At 45.7% G+C, this 23,553-nt stretch overlaps 1 protein-coding gene across 10 annotated transcripts in view; it reads left to right on the top strand.

Annotated features, from left to right (window-relative positions):
- Synd (protein kinase C and casein kinase substrate in neurons protein Synd) overlaps window positions 1–9,781 on the top strand; it is a 135,471-nt gene extending 125,690 nt beyond the window's left edge. For 8 of the 10 annotated variants that reach the window (XM_075689044.1, XM_075689047.1, XM_075689038.1 and 5 more), the window contains 4 exons: window positions 1,654–1,868; window positions 2,629–2,697; window positions 5,964–6,124; window positions 7,019–9,781. In XM_075689044.1, coding sequence (XP_075545159.1) covers window positions 1,654–1,868; window positions 2,629–2,697; window positions 5,964–6,124; window positions 7,019–7,131 — 558 coding nt within the window. In that variant the 3' untranslated portion in view covers window positions 7,132–9,781. The remainder of the gene's footprint in view (window positions 1–1,653; window positions 1,869–2,628; window positions 2,698–5,963; window positions 6,125–7,018) is intronic. The other 2 variants (XM_075689046.1, XM_075689045.1) reach the window with 1 other exon arrangement.
- Window positions 9,782–23,553: the final 13,772 nt, after the last annotated feature.

Raw genomic sequence — 23,553 nt, 5'->3', positions numbered from 1 at the left:
ATTAAACATTTATTTGAGAGCAAAGCAAATGTAAATACACATCTCATCCACCTGGTGCTTAAATTAATTCCTGGTCATGTTAATATGCAAATATTCTTTTACATTTTCACATAGCATTTTGCATAATATCTCCCCACCTTGTACACTACTCATCTTTCATTCTTTGAAGTGTGCTAGTACCCAAACCACACAGTCATAAATATTATAGGCGACATCTATATCGGCGGTTTGTTTTTTCCACTATTGTTCATTTTCATTTGTCTGTAGGGACACACACTCTGCTGCAGCAGCATGTTACTGTACTCTGAATGACATTTCTTGCATTGAATTGTGATTTACTGTTTGTGGGACATCTAACCCTTGTCTCTTGTTCTTTCAGATTTGCAAATTCAGACCGCTGTCCCAAAGCATACCACTAACTTTTTCTTCGCCAATCCTTTTATGCTCTGCATAAATTTTTTCACATATTGGCTGTTATCTGCTTCCAGCAAGTGTCTTGCTTAGCATAGCACTTGATTACTCCTGTAAAATTTTGTGCATGGCTAGCTACCCACTGTTTACATTCAAGCATGTTTAACACTCTGTTGCATTAGCAACTCTTGTGATACAACTGTCTTCACACTCCAGTTTCTGGGAATTAACTGCATGTCCATTGTCGTAGTGTCCGATTGTAGTTAGTTTAGATTGTTGTATAGCCACCATCAGACTTAGTTTGAACAATGGAGACACATGTATGGCAGTTTAACAAACAGACTGTAAGGAGGAAACATTGAGTGCTTTGGAAGAAAGATGCACGAGACTAGCACATTTATGGAATCCCAACCAGAAATCTCTAGCACACTTTGCAGGAAAATCAAAAAGGCACTCAAGGAGTGTTTGGGCTAAGTACGGTGGTGGCTGTACTTAATTTGGCTAGCAATAGTCTGTGTAGGCTGGTGCATTTTCCATAGTGGCCATTTAATTGCCTTTAGGAAAAACTTTAGAAGTCTTCCTAATGAAAGTTACAGTAAGACGGTTAGTTGGCTTCATGATAACATCATTAAAGGCCAACTGGAACATAATGTTTGACTGTTTAAAAAAACCTAGTTTGAGATATTGTGGATATTGAGGAGCCTCCGTGTAAAATTCCACATTTGTAATACAAGTGGAAGTGTCGCAAAAAGCTAGCAAAAATAGCCATTTTTGATACCGTAGTGTAAAAAAAAGCCACCATCATTATTGCTCGCTGGAAGTGACTTGTGACCTAGCATGCACAGCCGCTCAACATGACCTGAGATTGGCCAACTCCCACAGCTGCCTGTGGTGTGCCGAAAATCTCGGAGGCAACATGCTGGAACTTCCATCATTGCTGCTAAGCGCCAGGCGCACATGTTGACTACTTAGGTGCTGCTTAGAGGCTGCTAATAAGAAAATTCTGCAATTACCAGCCCTGTGTCCTTCCAAGATGGATTTCAACATCAATTTCAGTGTTCACAACATGGTACATGTACTATTTCATAGTATATGTACTATTCACATTTAAAACCAATTTAGCCAAATTGAATTTGTGTTGCCGTTGGCCTTAAAGTAAATAAATTCAACATTTGCATAAGTGAGTAGTGCAATCATGTGTCGTTCACTGACCAAAGCGTGCTCGTGGACCCAATTTTCCAGGAGTACACACCCGAGGTGCAGCACATCCACCGCAAGGAGAAAAAGGGCATTGACGCAGGTGGCATCACACTGACGAGCGTGAGCACGCGTGCCGACGGTGTGGTGGCCAATGCACCGAAAAACCAGACCACCAACAAGGCACCTAAGGAGACGGGCACCAACCATTCCACTGCAGCGACAACCAACAACTCGACACCCACGGCCACCACAAACACGTAAGGACTTTGTCTACATTCGTCGGTGTCCCCATGCATTGCACGAAATTTGGACCAGAATTATAAGATTTTAGCCAACACTGCGCTAATATTGTAGCATCAACATAACACTGTGCTAATATTGTAGCATCAACATGCAAGGGCTTCGTTTCAGCTTTAGGCTGTTCTCATACTTTGTGCCAAGATAGTGCCAGCATAGTTCTGGCATTGTGCCAACATTGAAATAGTGTTGTTCCACTTCTGTATCGCACTTTTTGGCAGACCTTTTTACTAGATTCAAAGCAAGCTTTTCCTGCGGAACTGTCAGTCCTTCGACTGAACAAGGGCATTATGCTCGCTATGTCATCTCTCGCACTGGTGAAACTATGACCTTCTGTTTTATGTTTTGTAATGGAGCATTGCTTTATGTGAAGGTAGCCTAATCAATGTATTGAGAGCCTGTGTATTGTGCTGCAAGATTTTCACAATACAAGGGCAGAGGGTTGACCTAAATATTGCTTTGCAGAAAACCTGCAGTGTTAGTGTTAGTGCAGTAAACTCCTAGTTAACTCTTGGAAAGGTTGTGATATATTTCATGATGCCACTTCAACTAAATTTCAGAACTCTGGAAACTCTCCTACTTCTTTTGCCGCTTTGACAGGTTTGTCATTTTAGTGAAATTTTGAGCAGGGAGTACTTATTGTATAAGCCATGATCACACCCACGGATGTTCTCAAGTTCCTGGAGGCCGGTTCTGTGACGTTTCTTGCCATTGGTGCAGGGTGAAAAAGGCTTACAACCCGTTTGAAGAGGACGACGACGAGAATGAGGTCGACCACCCGAATGACATGTAAAGTGGAGTTATGTGGCCGCATACCGCTATGCAAAAAAAGCTTGTTTGGCCTTGTTGTGAAGCTTCAGCCTCTTGTTCTTCCCACTTCCTAGTTTGCTCCTGCTCCTTCACCTTCATTGCCAGGTGTTTTCTGACACCCAAGCTAAAGCCTAGTTTCCCCTGATAGGTGTTAGTGGAATGGTTGCTTCACTACGGCAAGGAACAGTGAAGCCCAGTTTAATAACTTCTGACGAAGCTTGATTAATGTTTTATAGATTTCACGTAAACATTGGTAATGAAAGGGTGTTAAATTTTTCTATATGCCGCCACAAGTTTAAATGTTTTGTTGTGCCACTCAGTCGGAGATTTGTAAAGGTGACAGATTAGTGTTATGGAAGTTGTCTGTGCATTCATTGTAATTTGCATATCACTTCCTTTAGGTTGTTATTGTAGCATAATTAGTGTGGAGTCTATTGTATTAATAAGGCTATTGTTTTTAGTAACCACACAAAACAGATTTGAAACTTGCAGATGTGATGCCCCGTCATCAAATGCATGTATCGATATAATATGTTGCATAGTCTCTTCATTTGTGTAGCAGTTCTGTACTACATTTTGAGATTGTGTAGATGGTCGACCTGTAGTCGCCATGGTCAGACCTGTTTTTTGTGTACGGAGATCCCAGTATTGTACATAGGACTCATTTAGTTGTAGTTGTGTAGTTTCTGTAGTTTATAGCTCCGTGTGAGTCATGTAGACTAGTGCTCTGAACACCCAAGACATGCAACCTGCTTTGCTTGTTCTTCACTTTTGTTTAGGTTGCTTTAGCTTTGTTCTTCTTATTTTGCTATTATCAATGAAAAGCTTATTAGCCAGCTTTGGCAAAAGCTTTTTCTTACGCTTCTTTGTTTTTTAGTTGTTCCTTTCAATCAATGCAACATCACCTATTTGTTAGGGGCGTCATGAGCCATTCTTAAACCATTCTGCCCGTTGTAAACATTAAACAAGAACTGGTGCTTTTAGTTTGCAGTAATGTGTAGTTCTTAGGCAATTTTGTATGCACATGAACTTTGTCTTGCTACAGATGCAATTCAAATTTTCAATTGAATTGAATAATTGAATAAGCCGCCGAAATAGGGACCCCATACAGTATGCTAGCTAGGCTTCGGATTTTCTGGTACCATCGATACTGTCTGACAAACAATTATAATGAATTATCGAATATAACAAAGTAAATTTAAATGTTTCGCTGATATGAGCATGTAAGGAATATATGCTAGCATCAAATATTTAGTATAACAAATATATTCATGTTGTATAAGGTTTTGTTTTGACCAGGTCAAGCTGTAGATCCTTCTGGCGAAAGCTTGGTTTTTCTGTGTTTGTTTCTTGAAGGTTGGTAAATTTGGGTCTGTTGCTCACAGAAAGTGTGAAAAGCAACGATTTTCAATGATGGAAATAGTAAAATAGGTTCAAACAGACGAGTGACAACAAGGAAACGTGCATTCTGTCTTCTCCCAAGCACAAAAACTTACGAACAGCACGCATAATTTCTGATTTGGTATAGTAAAACTCTTAATATGTTACCATAAATTTAAGCCAATGTTTAGAAACAATCTTAGCATTACTTAGAAGTGCAGTTGCAGCATCGAGAACTTTATTTAAATGTGCATTTTATGTATTTCACCTCCACCGAAATGCGGCTGCCGCGGCCAGGTGAACATTGACTTTTCACCCGAAAGTCTCATTGAGCTACTTCCCTCTAGTTTATGTTCTCCCCTCCATGAGACAATGGAATGTGGATTCATTCATTCATTCATTCATTTGGGCATTAATGTGTTGTCTGTGAAGGAAGCCACAGTGGCGGCCTCCAGAATCATTTTGACCATATGGAATATGGACGGCCTTTACAGTGTGTACATGACAGTTTGACTTGTATTAGAATGAATAACTTCATTAAAGTGAGGAAGCCACAGCATTTTTCTTCACGAGATGGACATATTCAAGAATTGTCTGTTGCTGTCCATCCACACTTTACATTTGCGCACGAGTGCCACGTTACAGCTTTTACGATATGAACTAATGCAGCATTGTGCATGGCACTGTCAAGAACTGGTATCAAATCAAAGGAGGTATATGTAGAGGCCAAAGTGTCCGAAATTTGGCATCCATTTTTTTGTTTAACTTTTATTTTTATTTTACACACATTTGTCTTCCAGCATTACTTCAATCACAACCAGAAACTTGGAAGGCTAAATATACCCAATTTATCGAGATGTATATCTATTGTCATTGCTGAAGGTCAAATGCTAGCTCTGCTTTTTAATGTGATGTGGTGTGTAGCAGTATGTAGCTGTTAGTGCTGATATGCATGCCTGTTGTAGGCATACTTACTCATTGTGAGAATCATCATAAAATGAACGATCATAATTCCTGTGATATTGTTTCTATTGTTTGGCAGGTGGCAGTGTCAGGATGGTAACCAGATCATTCTAGTTCGTTGACTGGCAATGCTGTCTTGAAAACATGGGGTAAAATGTTGACGATATCATCCAGTGGCACCACAATGCCCAAGGAGCATGTTATTCTTTTCAAGCATAAAATAACTGGTATACAGTTCCTGAGCATCAACAGACCAGCAAAATTTTATGCAGTCTTGATTCTTACATTTTTATACAGCTGGTGAAAATAAAAATGATACACAGTGTCTCCAGGGTGGAAAACAAGAGTTTGAGATTTAAGAGAACCCACTGCAAATATTGTACGTGTTCAGGTATGGAGGACATCTATGACGTCATGCACCTCTAGCTCTACCAGAATTTCAAAGATGTATAAAATCTTTCCATTGTGTATCAAGCGACGCTTTCATGCCACATTTATTTGTTCAATTAGCCAAGCCTGCTGAAAGCAGTCTTTCGTATAGTCACTTATGTTTAATGTCGCCAGACAGTTGACATAAACATTCCTAAACTGTTGCATAGTGTCACTGGGCCAGTGTGTCAGTGTAGGAGCTTTTCTGTTCACATTAAAATTGAGCACTATGGTTCAGGACTATGCATAAGAAAAGTGAACTGTTTCATGTGGACAGGCGAAAAATAGCAAAGCACTCAGTTCTTGATAGCTGTTGTCCATAGTTAAAGTTGCAGTTTGTTTCATTAAATTGGTACACACATCAGTCTTTACAAATGTTGCCAGAGCAGTGGTGGTTGCTCGTTTTCTGCATAACTGAATGATAAAATAGAGCAGCGGACACTGATTGCATCTTTATTCCTTGGGGTCTGCAGGAATGGACGTGCAGGTGAACCAAACCCATTTGAGGAGGACCATGAAGATTGGGACGAAGAGTCCAATGACGCACTTGTAGACAATGGCGAGCCGGGTGTGCCTGTCAGAGCGCTATATGACTATGATGGGGCTGAAGCAGATGAACTATCTTTTAAGCAAGGTAACTTGTCAAACCGCAATTGCACCTGTCGCTAGAACTTGTTTTGTTTGCTGTGTGATCACAGGTACTTCTTTTTTTTTTTGGTGATGACCATTTTTTATTGGCTAACCGCTGTTGCAAGGTTATCACTCAGGGCAAGATGTGCCTACGTGTGTCCAAAAGTTCTTGAATCTTTTTGGCAATTCCATAGCAAAATAGTCGCATCCGATCAGATTGTGCATGCAACGTGAATAGTGGTGCACATTCTCGAATGTACGTGAGTGCCATCGTCGATTGTGCTGCAATGTATGGCGAATCATGTGTAAATAGCACACTCTTTACCCGTACGTCAGATTTTGATGTGCTTGCCGTTATCGTTCTGCCTTGAGTGTTACTTGTCTTGTTGGGCACAAGTCCACCCAATAAAGAGTTAGAATTGCCACTCACAGATTTAGCACTGTCTGGTTCTTTACTGTCACTACAATGTGACCCTATTGTACCTACAGGTCAATTTTATGCAACCTTAAAGAGCAGCAGAGTTATTAACACTCTATGGAGGCCTACACGAAAGTGCAAGCTGCACTTGATGAAGACATTAAGAAGTAAAAAGCAGCTGCTATGTCCCAAAGCAGTATTTACGCAAGTTGCACATTTGATTTGATCATTTCACACGGTCTTCTAATCCACTCTATTCAGTGGTTTTTGTTATGTAGTTTTTCAGTCATTTATCCTAGGCAGGACTGTAAACCAGTAAGTGTGTTTCCATCAGTAGGTTAGACTGCCAGCTATGCTGGTTGTGCTGGTCAAGAAACCAAACTGGTGGCAACCCTAGGTGGTTGCAATAGATGTAACAAGTTTAAAAATTGTATCAGTGACAACTTTATCTCATTGTTCTGTAATATTTCTTTCTCTCAGGGGACCAGTTTGAAAAGCTAGAGGACGAAGATGAACAGGGCTGGTGCAAAGGCCGTAAGGACGGCCGGGTCGGTCTTTACCCCGCCAACTATGTTGAAGTCATCGCCCCCTAGATGCGTCTCGAGCCGAGACGGAGCGGCTGACCACTCGCACGACGCACCGCGTGCTGCAGCAGCTCGCGAGCCGTTCCTCCTTTGCCCCCGTGCTCTCTCTAGATGAAATGAGATGGAAAAAAAAGAGACTGTGTTGCTTTTATCTTCAACACCCGCAACTGTTGCCACGTGGCACGTCGTCCTCTGGTCCTCATGTCCCCTTCTTCCAGTGTCAGCACTCCATGTGCAAGCAAGTGGGCTGCACGGACATAATGTGGCTGGTGCGTGTGTGTGATGCTGGCACACGTTGTTAATGTGTTTGCCATCTCTTAACGTTCTTTGTTTCATCACTTCAGAGGATGTGCTGCACCTGTTGGTGTGTGCTTTTTTTGTCTGGTGGGCACAGCGTTGCCGGAAGGGACTGTTGTACAGTGGGCTCAACGTGTGTGCGTGTCGTGTGGTTGCCTTGTCGGGATGTCTGCTGCACTTAACCCGGAGACAGAGTTGCCACTGTAGTTCTTCTCTCCTGCAATAGATATAGACTGAGGAATGAGAGAGACACTTCGCGATGCACGCATGTCGCGCATTGGTCCTCTTGCGCCTGGTAGTTAGCAATGCCTTCTGTATTGGCTTTTTTGTGTTACCATGGCTGGCACGGGAACATGGTCAGCCTTGAAGCTTTGTACACATCAGTGGCATTTATTTAACTGCGACGACCTCTCCCTGTCTCTCTATAGTAATTGTTTGGGTGTGTTGCGCTGAACCCCCCCCCCCGCCCCACTCTCTGTACATAATATTGCTGTGTCCATTTGCCTGTCGGCATGTTGCAATCGCATGTAAAGAGTTTAACTGAAAAATGTAGATGTCAAAGCTAGAAACTGTGTGTTTATTTTTCTAAGTTAATGTTTCTTTCTTTTAAATTTGGCAATGCTACAGTTGTTTTGATGGCTGGCTTTGAATGCAGTCTCTCGGCACTCTAACATTGCATTGATGACCATTTTTGCTGCTATGTATGGTGAAGCCACTTTCAGCGTGTTTTTTAAAATTTTTTTTTATATATATGGGGAAGTTCTTCCGAGACTAGATCAATGCATTCAGCCATGAAAATGTCTTAAGAGTACAAGCCCACTAGAAGTGCCGGCGAGTATTCTTCGGTTAGCCCGTTGTTCTAGGCATTGCCCACTCCGAGAAAGCACTTTCAGCGAGGAAGTATGTGAACACGTTTTAACAGGTCATTTTTTTTAATATCCCTTCTATAGAAGGGGTGCTCCTGTCATTGCTAACCAACCAAATAATGTTGATCTTTCATAGTCATTTGCTGTATAGAAACATACTTTTACTGCTTTGATTTACATTTTGCAACCCAACTATAGCGGGCCAACAGCATGGTCTCATTACTTGTGTTGAGGACTGAACTTGCTGTAGCAAACTGTCAGATGCTTCCTTTTGTTTGCTTTCTCCCCAGTTTGCACAGGAAGTGCCTTGTATGTATACATTCTTTTATAGCACTCTAGTTATTTTATGCTGTTCTATAACAGTTTTCTACTACTGGCTTTTTTGTTTTGCTGTCGTGTGCAATTTTGCTTCCACGAGATCTTGCAAAGTGGATCTTGGCATACCAGTGTTTATTGTGTTTGCAGTTTTGGGCTTACTGACCTGTTATCATTTACAAACATTAGCTGTGGGGCATAGCTTGAGCCTTTATTCTTATTATTACACTGATTTGTTGACACTCTTTGTTCCATCACTGTGCTAGTCTACACAGGATGTACAAGACTCGCTAGTAAGACAGTTTGGTACAGAGGCCTCAGAAATACCTTCCATGGTGCATCAGATCTATTTTATTTCTTCCATTCCTTTTAAAGAAGAGCATTCGGCTTTGCACTACACCATCTCAGTGTTCAATGTTACTGCCAGCAGCGATCTCCCTAGTGAGATTTTCTTGACTTTCTTGCTGGGTATACTGAGCTGCGTTTGCACTCTACGTTAACTATAACCAAGCATGCACTGTGGAACTGTCTTGGCATGCGGTACAAAAGTTAAGCCGTTGACTCTGCCATTTGCCCATTGAACTCCAGCTGCGACAACAAGCATAATGCTGTTTTTGTTTGCCATGATCGCGTGTGTGGAGGATATTTTTACGAAGTGAATGTAGGTAGGGTATGGCATTTTGGGGCTGCAGTGCTTGTACATATGCTATACACTCTTCAGTTTGTGCAAGCCAAAACTTGAGCAGAACTTGCACGAGACTTCTTTTACTTTCAGCACAGGACATTTTTGCGAAACTGATTCAGCCAGCACTTTTTCTTTGTTGCACTTACAGACGGGTTTCATTTGCCGACAGGTCTGCCATTTACTAGTGTCCTCGTCACAGGAATACCACTGATAGCCAAGGGACATTTGCATTCTGTTTGAATGCTTTTGTCAGCAGTCCAAACTCTTGAGCAGACCATGCAAGGCTCTTTGCACTTGACCTTGTTGCAACAGCTAGCTTTCGTCAAAGCTGAGCCACATGAAAACTCTTTGCTATATATTTGTTTTACTCGAACTTGTAAAGTAGCACTTGAGACTTAAAAGCACTTCCACTGTTGAAAGTGAATGCTTTTGGTGTGTGTGCAAGTGAAATTATTGATTGGCTTAGAACATTGTAAATAAATATGTCTGCGAAAAATGGTGTCCTGGCAACGTTACCTACAGTTCATCAAACAGCATGTAGATGTTACTTCAGCACTGTGCCAGTGTGCACAGCAAAGGAAAATTGGCGCACAAAACCTGCCGTTTCCGTTGATTGGCATGTTCACTGGTTCTAGCCTTCATGATCGTGGCGCTCGCGGTTTTCAGAATTGTCGCTGTCATCTACTGCGCAAGTTCGTGCTGCGAGTCTTGCAAAATTTACAGCTTCGTCTTAAGCGACACAGCTTTGGGCCTTGACGGCGCACCTACAGCTGCTTCCGCGGCGCATTTACGTGCTCGCCGAGGAAGGGAGGTTGCAAGCGTGATCTGCTTCTCGCTTTGTGTTTTTTTCTCTTTCTGGACGCTTGTAGGCGACGCAGGCATGATGCGGGTGCAAAGCAGCTGGCGCCCTCTTGTGGCACGCTGCACCAACTTGCGATGCTCTCCGTGGCTTTCGTAATCGGTGCGCCGGCGGGACGCACTGCTCGGCAATGGCGGCAGTTACGAACTCGCGTATGCAAACCTTTCGCCTTGTCTACGTTACGGAGAACTTAGCAACACAAATTTCACAATTATTCTGCACTGAATACGCCACCTAAAAGGCAGGATTTAGATCGTTATGTCCGATATGCGGTAAATAACATGTTTATTTTTTTTCTAATAGCCCTAATGCATAAGTTGACACTCTGAAGTCTGCTCATCGATGTAACCGATATATCATTATATGTGGTATCGTTATAAGTGGACTGCACTGTAGTACTTGCTTCTTTATTGTTACGTTCAGCGCTGCTTGAAACATTTAAATCCGGAGCACACATTGGGTGTTGCTACCAAATGCTAGGTTTGGCATACAGCTGTTCTTGTGCGTGCTGGAGCAAAAAGCAGCGACACTATCTATTCAAGGGGAATAAAGGGAGTGTTCACAGAGCAGCAAGTAGCATGGGGATAAGGAGAGAGGTGGGGGTCATGACAAAACATGAGGCTTGCATTCATCTGGTACAGGGAAAGGTAGGAAAGAAGAAATGTTTATTTTAATGCACACCAAACAGAGGTAAGCTGGATTGCTCAATTACACCTCTGGTATTGCAATAGAGTTCTAGCTTGCCCACAAACTGCTTGCGCGTTGCAGATTTCTGGGTTACCGGAGCTGTGACACAGTAGAAAAGCTGGTAGCTACATTTTGTGATGCTTTGTCCAACTGCAATGCGTTTAATCATTTTTGTTTTTAGTTGCGTGAAAGTTCTCGTTGAAAGAAAATCTCAACTGCACATTTACAATTATGTCACTAGCAGCATTTTAACAAGCAAGTTGAATATGATAAGTCACTGCAGTATCAGCTTTGTGTACACTCTGGTTTAACTCTGCATCGCAACAGACTTTTAGCGTGTCCGCTATTCCGGCAGACGGGGGCGGATTGCCGGATGTGCGGGGGGCGTAAACGTGAGCTGCCGGAGCGTTGCAGCCGCCTGGTGGCGTAAAGTTCAAACACAGAGCTAAAATTGCAGTAACCCACTATTGGCGGCGAGGAGTTACGGAGTCGCCATCTATCGGAAGCGCCTCGCTGGCGTAGTATGAGGGATCACGCGGCGCGCTCCTCATAGGTTCCAGCGCATTAATCCATAACACAAACATGACCATATGCCGTGCCTTTTTATAATGTGCGTCTTACCGCTCCCTTTCCGTTCCAGTGAACTTGCCGGTATCTAGCATCAACAAGTTCATAGACCAAATCGTAATGACATTATCCGTGCAGCGGGCGCGGGCGAGCGTCTCAGTACGCGTTTTCTGCTACTCACCGAACATCGCGCAGTCCCGACGCCATAGCAGAAATGTTCCTCCCGTCTGTGCTTGCTGCATACCCGAGTTGTAGCCGATGGCTGTCTGCCGGTTCTAAGTTTCGCCAGCCAAGCTTCACGCAGCTCCTTGCCCTGTGGCTACGTGTGAATAAGGTTGACACAGGGCTTCGTTGCGTGCGTCCGGCGCAGCGGCACCGAACAGTAGCCTACCGTGCTGCACGCCTCCAAAGGCAGCCACTACCTATTATAGCACTTTTAAATGTTGTCAAGCAGACACCCAAGACGGTAAAGCCTCACCACTTAACCACAACCGCAGCGCAGCTGGGACATTAAACTTTCGTTTTCAGCTCGCTTCCGAAGCAGCCGACGCGGCCGCTGAGTCCACGTGATCCCTCATGTCACGTCACGCCGACGGTGACGCTAGCATTTCCAGTGGTCGAGCTCGCCGCCATATGCGCGCGCTATAACACAGCGCACACGATATCAATAGCTTTCGCCCTCCGCTACAGCACACGGTGCGCGGCCGCGAACTTATCGCACTTGGACTTTATACGGAACATCACGGCTACGATGACGACGGAAATTCGCCATGGAGTGACCATATAACTGCTATCGCGTTAAAAGGAAACATGTTCATGTCAGTTTATTTGCAAAGTGCTGTTATTTACATTTTTCTTTCGTGCAACAATGCAAATTCAAAGCAGCACAGATGTCTTTACGGCCCTTGCTCACCGTTGTGCTTCAGTCTACTTAAAATTTCGTGATGGTGCTGATGACGCGGGAGTGTTTCGCGTTCGCTCGTCGTGCGCGTCGTCGCGAAGCTGTACATGTGCGACCTTCACTGCGCAACGTCGGCAGTTTATGCTGTGTTGCGCAAATTCAGCTGCTTGAACCTGTTCCGTTCTGTAAGCTCGCATCAGTAGACTCGCCACTTTTGCGGTACTCAGTTTAGCCCCCGCGAATGATCTCTGGCCCGATCACCGATGAGCGGCAATCTTTCTACCTTGGCTGTTAGGCCTAACCCGCACTAACGGCAGCGGGGACCGCGCTGCCGTGAAAACAGTGAGGGCAAAGTTCGCCGTCAGCATTGCCGAAGACGTGGGGAACAGAGCTGCCGCCCAAAGATGGGTCGTGGACGATTAGTGCGTCCGCGAACGGACACATTTTAAATGCATAAGCATACCAATGAGAGAAACCGTCCGTCCGGTAAGACGATCGCTTTCAAGATAGGGCCCGAATTCAGCGAGCGAATTCACCTTCGTGCTGCCTCTCACTTCAACGCGGAGCTATCGGCACTCGCCGCACACTCTGCCCCCATCGCATATTGCTTTCAAAATAGGGGCCTATGCGCCTCGCTTCAACGCGAACTCGCGGCGAGAACACAACGCGAACACCCGCCGTGGTTGCTCAGTGGCTATGGTGTTGGGCTGCTGAGCACGAGGTCGCGGGATCGAATCCCGGCCACGGCGGCCGCATTTCGATGGGGGCGAAATGCGAAAACACCCGTGTGCTTAGATTTAGGTGCACGTTAAAGAACCCCAGGTGGTCAAAATTTCCGGAGTCCTCCACTACGGCGTGCCTCATAATCGGAAAGTGGTTTTGGCACGTAAAACCCCAAATATTATTAACACAACGCGCACGAAGCTATCAGCACTCGCCACACTGTGTCTTCATCGCAGATCGCTTTCAAGATAGGGGCCCGAGCTGCCGCGCGATACGCAGCCGCCGTCGGGGTACGGTGGGCCATGGTTGATAATGGTTCGACGCGGACGGATAGAGCGATAGTGGCTCATGATTGGAACGCACCTGGCACCTCCACTTGCAGTAGTTTGCTTGGCTTGAGTCATCAATTCACCCGCCGTCCGCAGCAGTGCGTATCCCCGCAGCGCTGTGCCGCTGTCTTTATTCTGGTAATCATGGAGGAAGGAACGAAGGGGCCAACATTATATAGGGGCGAACATTACGTGACGCAGCCAGCCTTTGCAAGCGAACGTTCCGTGGAGCCACAGTGATGGTCAAAGACGTGACCTAGCACTTGTGTTGAGATCACGGAACAAGAATCTAGATTTGCTGAGACGTTTGGTCCCCAGTAGTTTTTAAGGCGAAAGCCTTAGATTTCTGTGTCAAGGTCGTGTTGTGAGGTACAGAAAATAGCACGTGACCCAAGGAAGGCCTGAAGCGAACCAAAGCATGTCCAGCCGTGTATGAGATGAATAATGAAGAGCAAAATTCATTAATGATTGATTAGTGATTGGATTAAGGTCAATTAAGGTGTACTAAGGAAGATTAAGATAATTAGGGTAGATTAAGATCGATTAGGGCAGATTAAGGTGGATCAGGAATGAATTACAGTAGGCTCTACAAGGCTATCGCCTTCACGTCTCTTATAGGCGATAACTAAGGACAACTGGGACTTTCATTCGGTGCGCGTGTTCAGCTGCCCTGCTGTGGCTCTGCCTGCAGCATTATTGTATGAAACTCTGTGGCCTGTAGAGCGGGAACACTAAAACCAACCACGCACTTTGACCTGCGATCACGTGTTGGGTCACCAGGTTTGGCTTCAAGCGCGCGTCTTCCTCTTCACAGTCACACCACACTCTCACGCCGGGCTGCGCGTACGTTTGCGCACCGTAGCGACCCGACCACTCCAATCGCGGTGTATTCCATCGCGATACGACCTACGGCAAGCCCATCTGCAGCTCATGAGTACAAACACGTATGCTGGTCGTGGCTTCATATGAATCGTATTGCTTAACTGAACACATTTCGGGCGGCCGTTCACAGCGGAGGTGTGACGAGCCACAGCGTGTCGACGTTGACGCAGAACGTCGCTTAAGTACCCCGACTGCGGCCTCAGGTATATTGTTCTCATGGTAAGTGAAGCTTCATAGGAACGAAATTCTGCGGTGCCGAACAGTAAGCGCGAATACGTACGGCTTGCCGTTTGACGTGCGCATAGGCGTATGTTGTTCTGTAGAGCCTTGTTCAGTATTGTACCGCATCCGCCAACTCTGACTTCCCTGCGCCCGTCGAGCACAAAAGATTACTGTGATAAATGGGGTTCGTCCCTTTATTACTCACAAGAGCGGCTTCTTTCCCATCCTTCCACGTGGCTGTTTTACGTGCCACAAATGCATCGTCCGCTGTCAAAATTTGCAGGTACACTGCACAGCTGTCACTGACGTACAAGGTGTTTATCGTACGTCATCTGATGCACAGCGGTTTCAGTCTGTGACGACATGTTAGCATGAATCTACAGAAGACGGGAAATATATCCCCACGTCGTCCTTCGTATGTGGCGTGGTATGTGCTGTATACAGCGTTACATGCGCGCTCGTCTCACGTTTAATTTCGATAGCGGACACTCCAAGCGTCGCCGTGAGGTTCCGTATAAAGTCCAAGGGCGATAACACCGTCGCCGCGCGCTCTACGCTGTATGTGCGAGTGATAGCGTGCGAGGGGAGCTGACGATCGGGGCTCAATCTCGCCCGCGCGAAAGGGACGAATGCGAAGAGGAAACTTTGAGCGATCTGCGTTGGGCGCAGTGCCTAGGTCATGTAGGGACGTCGGTGACGCGTAACTTCGTGCGTGCTGTGTGTTCTCGGCCCTCGCTTTGCGTTGAAGCGATAGACAGCACGAATGTCACTTCGCTCGGTGCTGCTGCCGCGTTTCCTCACGCCAGCGTTTTGACAGCGATTGTCCGCAGTCATCGAGTGTGAGGTGTTCGTGTTTCCTGTGCGCGTTGACACCATGCCTATTAATTTAGTTAGCAAGCGTTTACAAGTTGATACGGCCGATAAAAGTATTATCCTTATACTTCATATGGCTGTCTGCTAAGTTGCTATCGCAATCGATGTTTCGCCTTTCGGGCGAAACTACATCTATTTGCAGCGAAACTGTATATGGCTAGGTTCTGAAAATTTATGCATCCGTCTGTGGAGTCCCATCGACAGAGAAAAATAAACGTCATAGTCTACCCACCAGTCGTGGTGCTTCGTTTTCTTCTGACGTAGTAATCACCCTAGCGACGTAATCAGCAATTGCACTTTCGACTTGCTATAGGCAGGACGTGCGTAGTTCACTCTGAAGAAGAACGTGCCCTCAAAGAGTGCCGACGTGAACAACAGTGCGAATGGGTGCGAAAGCGACGGGAAGCCGCTGCCGCCAAACGCGCAGCAGCCGACGGGTCGGCACCATCGAGTATACCGACGGAGTACGGAGGGCCATCAGCAGCGAGAATTTGTGCGACGACGGCGGGCGAATAGGACCCACGAGGAGCGGGCCGCGAATACTTCGTACCACAGCGGCCACAAAGCTTTGGCCACTGTGATAACGAATGAGAGAAAATAAAAGACGATAACAACCAAGAAGTTACGCGTAGGTGTATTTATTAACTCAATATAGCAATAACTATATAAATCAATGTAGTTATCACGATAGTCATCCCAATACAGCATCACTGGTTATCCTTCTCCACAGAGTGGAGGTGGTGGTGGTAACAACTTTATTAACAATCCGGCAAATTCGTGGCCTGGGCCTAGGCCGCCCCCGAGGCGCTAAGATTTTTTGCTTGGCCGCAACAACAGCTGGGAGAGCACGGTCTAGATAACGCACCGGAACAAAACACGGAGACTAACGCAATCCTGCACACGCGACGCCTTTGCCACGGTACTAAACCAACAGAGCATCACGTGTGAGTCCACACATTCCTTCCACCATGACACAACCATAACAAAGACACCATTGTAGCCTAATAACATCGCCGCTACAGCAAAAATAAAAATAAACAAAGAAAAGGAAAGAACAACCACGTGACTTCCTCCATACTTTTTTCCTAGCGTGCGGAGGGGGCAGGGCCTCTCCTCAGTTTTTTCCTTCCTCCATGCTGGTAATAATGGTTGGATCAAGTTTCATAACATTGATGACACTGGGCTACGTGGAGATGAGCAATTATGTGGCACAATGCTTACGCATACTTGGAGAACTTCCAGAGTTTCTGTGTGAATTTTTATAAGATTGGAGTGTTTTGTGCGGTTATTTCCCCAGGTTATACACACATTTTTTTTCTTTCCTAGGGGGTGTTATTGGGGGTGCAGCATATATGTAAACATATGCGTATATTCGATGGTCTCGAATACTTTGAATACTGAAGTACGACCCGAAGCGAATATCGAGTAGCATAATATTTGATTGAGTAATCGAGAATATTGAATATTCGCACAAGCTTAGAAAAGATTGGTGGTGTCCTCAATTTGAAATTTTGCACTAGCTCCTGCGATGTCCCCGCAGGGGCGTCTGCATCAGCAGGCGTTTGGTGTGTTGCGACACCACGGACCCGAGCACACGAGGGTTGGACCCTCCCGCGTCTAACCGTGTGCGGCTTAGCCGTGTTCGGGGATCCTGGGGGTTGAGCCAATGCCGGGTGTTTGGACCTTTATGGCCTCTCAGTGGAGCCGACACACCTCTTTGGCCTCCGTTTCACGTAGATGGCACTTCCGGGTTGACCCACTCGGGGGGAAATCGGTAGTTGCCTTTTCCTGTACTTCTCTTCAATTTTCGTCTTTCCCTCTCACTTTCTCCCTTTCCTGTCCTCTGCTGACTTCTGTATCACTATTTCCGATTTTCCAGGAAGTGAGGGTTAACCATGTGACATAACCAACCTAGGAGAAACGGTGTTAACCGAGGGGCCCGATCTTTATTAGTCATATCATGAGAAGCCAACAAACACTGACACCAAGGACAACATAGGGAAAATTACTTGTGCTTAATAAATGAAATAAAGAAACGATAAATTAATGGAAGTTAAAGTGGATGAAAAAACAACTTGCCGCAGGTGGGAACCGAATCCACAACCTTCGCATTTCGCGTGCGATGCTCTACCAATTGAGCTACCGCGGCGCTGTTTCCCCATCCACTTTTTCTTGTGTATTTATGTGTCCTAGTAGAACCCTGGGAGTGTTAGCCAGCGCCACCGCTCACAGACCTTGGCGGCGGACGTGGAACGTCCTTTTTGCCAAAGGCGTCACGAGAACGTGATCTTTTTGGGTGAATTCACCCAAAAAGAACAGATTACAACAAGACGTATTACAACATCGAACACAAGTCGCATTCATCGATAGATCTAGCAACTGGCTCTGCTTCTCTTCTGCCTCATCTGGAATGTCATCAATAATCGTTTTGGAAGCGACCACTTCTCTGTAACTTTAAACTTACTAACGCAGCATGACAGCCCTCCCCATGTTCCTCGATGGAAATTAGCATCGGCTGACTGGGAGCATTTTAAAGAATCAACTTGTTTACCACGAGATCTTATACACGATTTTAGTGTAGATGATGCTGTTACAAATTTTACCGCTTTTATTACTGATGCAGTTGAAAAGCTTATCCCAGAAATGAATGCTGGTTCACTTAAAAGACATGTTCCCTTGTGGAACGAAGACTTTATAGAGGGGCGCGAAAGAGGCAGAATAAGGCACGGGGCATATTGTGTAGATCGCCAAATGCAGAAAACCTCATTCAATTTAAAAAAAATATTAAATCACAGGAATGGCGGACATGGTGTCAGGCAAATAGAGAAGGCTGAGTGATGTTCCTCTTAGGTATAAATTAATACACACAGGAGACAAAAGTATGGAATTGCTCAAGAAAGCTAACAAGGGCAAAAAATCCATCTGTTGCCTCCGGTGAACGACCAAGGGAATACCTTGCAAGACCAAGCAGACTCTCTTGGGGAGCACTTTGAGCATGTGTAAAGCCCAACCCATTATTCACAATCCTTTTTCACATACAAACACATAGAAGAATGTAAGCCATTCGTACGTAAATGCCGACAGAACGAACCGTATAACCGTCCTTTCAGTATTGCCGAGTTGAGAGCTGCCTTGATCGCATGCAAGAGCTCTGCACCGAGACCTGAGAGGTTAGTGTACGAAATGGTTAAGAGCGTACACACTGATACACAACTGACGCTACTCGCACTTTTCAACACTATTTGGGCTACCGGACAGTGGCGGAGCAACAGGGGGGGCCGTGGGCCCCGGGTGCAAGGGGCCAGTGAAGGGGGGGGGGTGCCATATACGTCTGAATACACCCGGAAATTGTCGATATGCTCGCCTTCCTCGACTACACCCGGGGGGGGGGGAGGGTGACATGGATGGATGGATGGATGGATGGATGGATGGCGGCTATACCCTTTGTAACGGGCGGCGACTGGCGCCACCTAGCCTTTTGCTCCCCTTCCTATTTTATTATTATTATTATTCTTTTTCCCCTTTCTTTATATCCTCTTTTACTTAACCTAGTTTTCACTGCCCTCCTCCCCCCAAAATAACTATCTAACACAGTAGAGGAAACATTATCTCCCCGATTTATAGTATTATCTATCCCTTGACTTCCTCCACCAATCCTCTAGCCTCCCCTTCGTTACTGCCACTCTTTTCACGTCTATTTGCCCTCGTTCCCCGGGAAAACCTAATGCCCCTTCCATATCTGCCACTGTTCCCGCTGCCAGGGTTGGGCGAAGGTCTGTGCATCTCAGCACTATATGCTCAGTGGTCTCCATTTCGGTTCCGCATGCTGTGCACCGAAGGTCCACGTCTTCAAATTTAGCCCTGTATGTTTTCGTTCTCAAAACCCCTGTCCTAGCTTCGAATAATAGTGAGCTGCCCCGCGAGTTATCAAATAAGAGCTATCGGCCCCGGTTGCCAGACGACCTAGCTACGCCACTGCTACCGGATACCTTCCATCCGCATGGAAAGAAGCGATTGTGTTCTCTGTTCTGAAGCAGGGTAAAAGCCCTTCCTCGGGGGCAAGGTACCGCCCGATAGCTCTCACAAGTTGCCTTTGTAAGCTATTTGAAAAAAAAAGAGCAATCGTATTCTATTTTTTTTAATGCAACAAAATGCTTGATTATTATCAATACGGTTTCAGAGAATGCTGGTCTACAACCGGTCATCTCGTGCGCATCTAAATAAACATTCGACATGCGTTCATACATGAACAATTCTTCTTATCTGTATTTCTCTATATGGAAAAGGCGTACTACACAACGTGCCGTTACGGAATACTGCGAGACCTGTCGGCAATAGGCATCCGTGGGAACATGCTGAATGTAATAGAAAGCTACTTGGCCGATCGTACTTTTCGCGTCAATGTTGTCCCGTCCCTTCACGCAAGACAGTGGTGTACCCAGGGAGGCGTGCTGAGCTGCACGCTTTTAATTGTGAATATGAACACGCTCCCAGCTTCACTACCACCAGCAATTTTTTAGAGCGCAGCTCTTTGGCGCCCGTTCCCACGTTTCGCGTCGCCGTCGGCCTCGCCGTAACCAAGGTCATGATACGCGCGCTGCTCTAGCTGCGCTAAAGCTGCGTGCGCTCCAGCTGCCATCTCTCGCGCGAGGCTTGCTCCCCCTTGTCCCCCAAAGCCGGATCACCGTGTTCCCGCTATCCTCTCGCCACCTTCCTCCACGCAGTGCCGTTGCAGTGACTCTCGCCGCTACCGTCCCCTCCGCTCTCGCCGTTTCTTCTCCCGCTGTTGCGCAACTGTCGCTATGCCGGCGGCGGGCACTCCTTGCCGCCTCGCGTGGCTGGCTGTACGGCTCTCAGCCGTGTCGCTCCCTTCCCCGTTGGCGGGGCGCGTTCCTCAGTGGCATTTGTCGCCTCTGCCAGCACTTGCGACTGGCTGCCCTTCTCCCGCTTCCACTGTTGCCCTATACCTGCCCTTACATGGCGCAGTGTCGTTGCGGCGACTCGAAAGACAGTTGTAGCGTTTCGTCCCCTTATTCCTACTTCCCCACCCCAACCTTGTGCGGCCACACTGAGGCCTGCCAGCGAGTGAATGAGTGTGTGACCTCTACTCAATATCCCTATCTCCACCCTTTTCCGCATCCCACCTCAGAATAAACGTTAAATAATAATTGCTAATCTCCCTCCCCCCCGCCTCTCTCCACAGCAGTGACCCACTATAAGATGGGTCTCCATCTACATGAGATGGCGCATCGCCGGCTCGATAGCGGCGGATCGCGGTGTGCTGCCCGATCCGAAACACAGAACCACCTCCGTTCGGCACTGCGTGTTCTGCATGCGGTTGCCTGTTGTTGAAATAAGACAGCAGCTGCGCTCAAAGATCGCATTACCAAGAAGCGTAATAGTCGGCCATTTTTTTTTATTCTGTCTATGTCGATGATGTACAGATAGGATTCAAATCCTGTGACCTTACAGTGTGCGAGAGGCAGGTACAACATGGCTTGAACAAGTTGTCTAAGTGGGCAGACGAAAATGGATATAAAGTTAACCCCCAGGATACTTCTTGTGTTCTTTCTACAAGAGGAGGCTAGTCCCAGAACCCAGTCTTCAAATGTTGACAACATATAGCTGTAACTACTGAGCATAAGTTCTTGGGCATCATACTTGATTCGAAACTAACCTTTACTCGCCAGATAAATAACCTAAAGGTAAAATGCTTAAAGACAATGAACCTACTGAAAATTCTAGCACATACAACATGGGGCAGTGATAGGAAGTGCCTCTTTAATGTGCATAAAAGCCTCGTATGTTCGTGTTTGGACTACGGTGTCCTAGTTTACAAGTCCGCTACACTGAATCCCCTAAAAATGCTCGATCCTGTACACCATCTAGGCATCCAACTGGCCACAGAAGCTTTCAGACAAACCCTGTGCAAATTCTATATATGTAGAATGCAATGAGTGCTCATTCCAACTGCGAAGGTTGTACACTAGTTTCACATACTTTTTGAAAGTACACTAGAACAATGGACATCCTTCTCACTCAAGTAAAAGCAATGTGACATGTGCCATACTTTTTCGTAATCAACCAGCAGTGAGACAGCCTTTCTCGCTACATGTGCAGAGTCTCAGTGATGAAGTGAGGGTACCACCCCTTGAACATCGTCTGATGCCTCCAGCAAAGCTGTTACCACTGTGGCAGTCGCAACTCTTAGAATGTGACACATCATTCATCGAGATCACTACGCACGCCCCAGAGGAACAAATTAAGATGCACTTTCTTGAACTTCAGGCAAAATACTTGTGTCCAGAGCATTGCACCAACACATTAAGATCACATGCCAATGTGTCTTATGCAGCAGTAAGAACATCCTTTTCGGAGTTTGATGTTCTGAATCTGGAAACAAGTATCTTTACGCAAGGCTGAGGCCAAAGCACTATTGTCGGCTGTAAAGCACACCAAGCAAACAAAAATACAAAAGGCAATTACATTTACTGACTCACCAAGCGTTGTGAAAGCTTTAATGTCTCTGTAAAGACATAACAATCCTGTAGACAATGATCTATTCTCGTTTCTGTGCACTATGCATGCATCTAACCCGCAGGTCATCATATGTTGGGTGCCCGCCCATAGAGGTATTGCGGGTAATATGCTTGCAGAAGAAATCGCTACGTACATAACAACGAAAGCCTTTAACTATTCCATAGCTATCCCTTCTAGACTTGAAGTTATGTTTGCAGAAAAACTCAGAAATCTTTGGCAATCAACTTGGGACAAAGAAACCTTGAATAAGCTCCATTTAATCAAGCTGCATTTAGGTAATTAGCTGTCAATAGCAAAGGCACGATGAATTGATGTCCTGCTTTATCGATTTAGAATAGGGCGCACATATGGTACCCACTGTTACCTTTTGACTGGCAGTGAACTTCCCATTAGTGGTAGATGTAACGAGCGGCTGATAGTACTCCGTGCCTTGCTGGAGTGCCAGGAGGCGGAAGTTGAGGAAAGAAAGCCCTTTCCTGCAGCTTACCAACAGCATACTCCTCTCCATCCAGCAATGTTTCTTGGTATAGAGCCATTATTCAGTGCCAAAGCTGTTTAAAATTTTCTAAATGAAGTTGTGTTACATGTAATTAGCCCACAAGATTCATAGCACATCCTCCCACGCGAGACTTCTGCTGTGATAGCAGAGCTTCGTAGGGGACGTGCCTCCAGGCCTTTGCGTCTAAGGGTGTTGACGAGGCAGTAGTGCTACTGACATTGATACTTTTCAGTATATCAATCAATATAAACCATATCTCTCATGTCAATAGCATGCCTCACCAGGCACTGGCAATATTTTAGCGCATATATACTGTAGAACCTCGTTCATACATTTTGGAAAAGAATGCGAGGAAAAACGTGCTAACTGAGAAAACATACAATCCAAAGTAACTAAAAAGTTGACAGACTTAACTATTGCTGACATCTACGTAATGTGAAGCATCGTGCGGATCGTTGCGGCACGAGAAACCGATGCGCGTCAAACTGGTGGCCAGATGTAGCTGAAGCGAAACGTGATGCCCAGATTGCACCGCCTGCAGCAGGAAACGGCGGCACATTTGGATTGTTGCCTACTAAAAGCATGCAGTACGCTACCAATGGCACTACACGCCATGCGCTGTAAAACAGATAGGCGAAGATTCTTACCACAATAGGTTTGGTGGCGATAGCTGTGCATGCGGCGTGCCATGACCTGAGTGGAGATTTGCTGGTACCGGAATAAGAAAATGTGCACGCGGGTGTTTTCATGTGAGACGGGCAGGCAAGTATTGCGATGAAGCTGCCTCGGCGGGCAGCTGTACTAGGTGTTTCACTTAAGCCAAACTTTAAATATAAGCAAATGCTACGCAGCTGGGCAGAACCAAGATAGTGTTGTTCACTGTCACTTGGAGATACTCAGATTACTTTTTGCATTCTACCTAATTAGATAATTAGTCTTAATTATTTATTTAACTTGTAAATTATTATAATTAGATGAAAAGTATCAATGAGAAAATTGTATAGCAACATGAGAAACTCCTGACACAGTTTTCTGTTGTTCAATACGTGCTACATAAAAGTCTTTTTCCGAGCCTGAAAGAAGCCCACGAATACACGCAATATTGCCACACAACTGGCCGCTCGAGGCACTTTGCGTGTATTCGCGGGCTCCTTTCAAGCTTGGAAAAGCACTTTATGTAGCACGT

This window comes from Dermacentor variabilis, chromosome 4 (genome assembly GCF_050947875.1).
Source record: "Dermacentor variabilis isolate Ectoservices chromosome 4, ASM5094787v1, whole genome shotgun sequence".
Classification (NCBI taxonomy): Eukaryota; Metazoa; Arthropoda; class Arachnida; order Ixodida; family Ixodidae; genus Dermacentor; species Dermacentor variabilis.
Note: the sequence above shows the minus strand (reverse complement) of the source record. Positions and strands in the feature narration are given on the sequence as shown.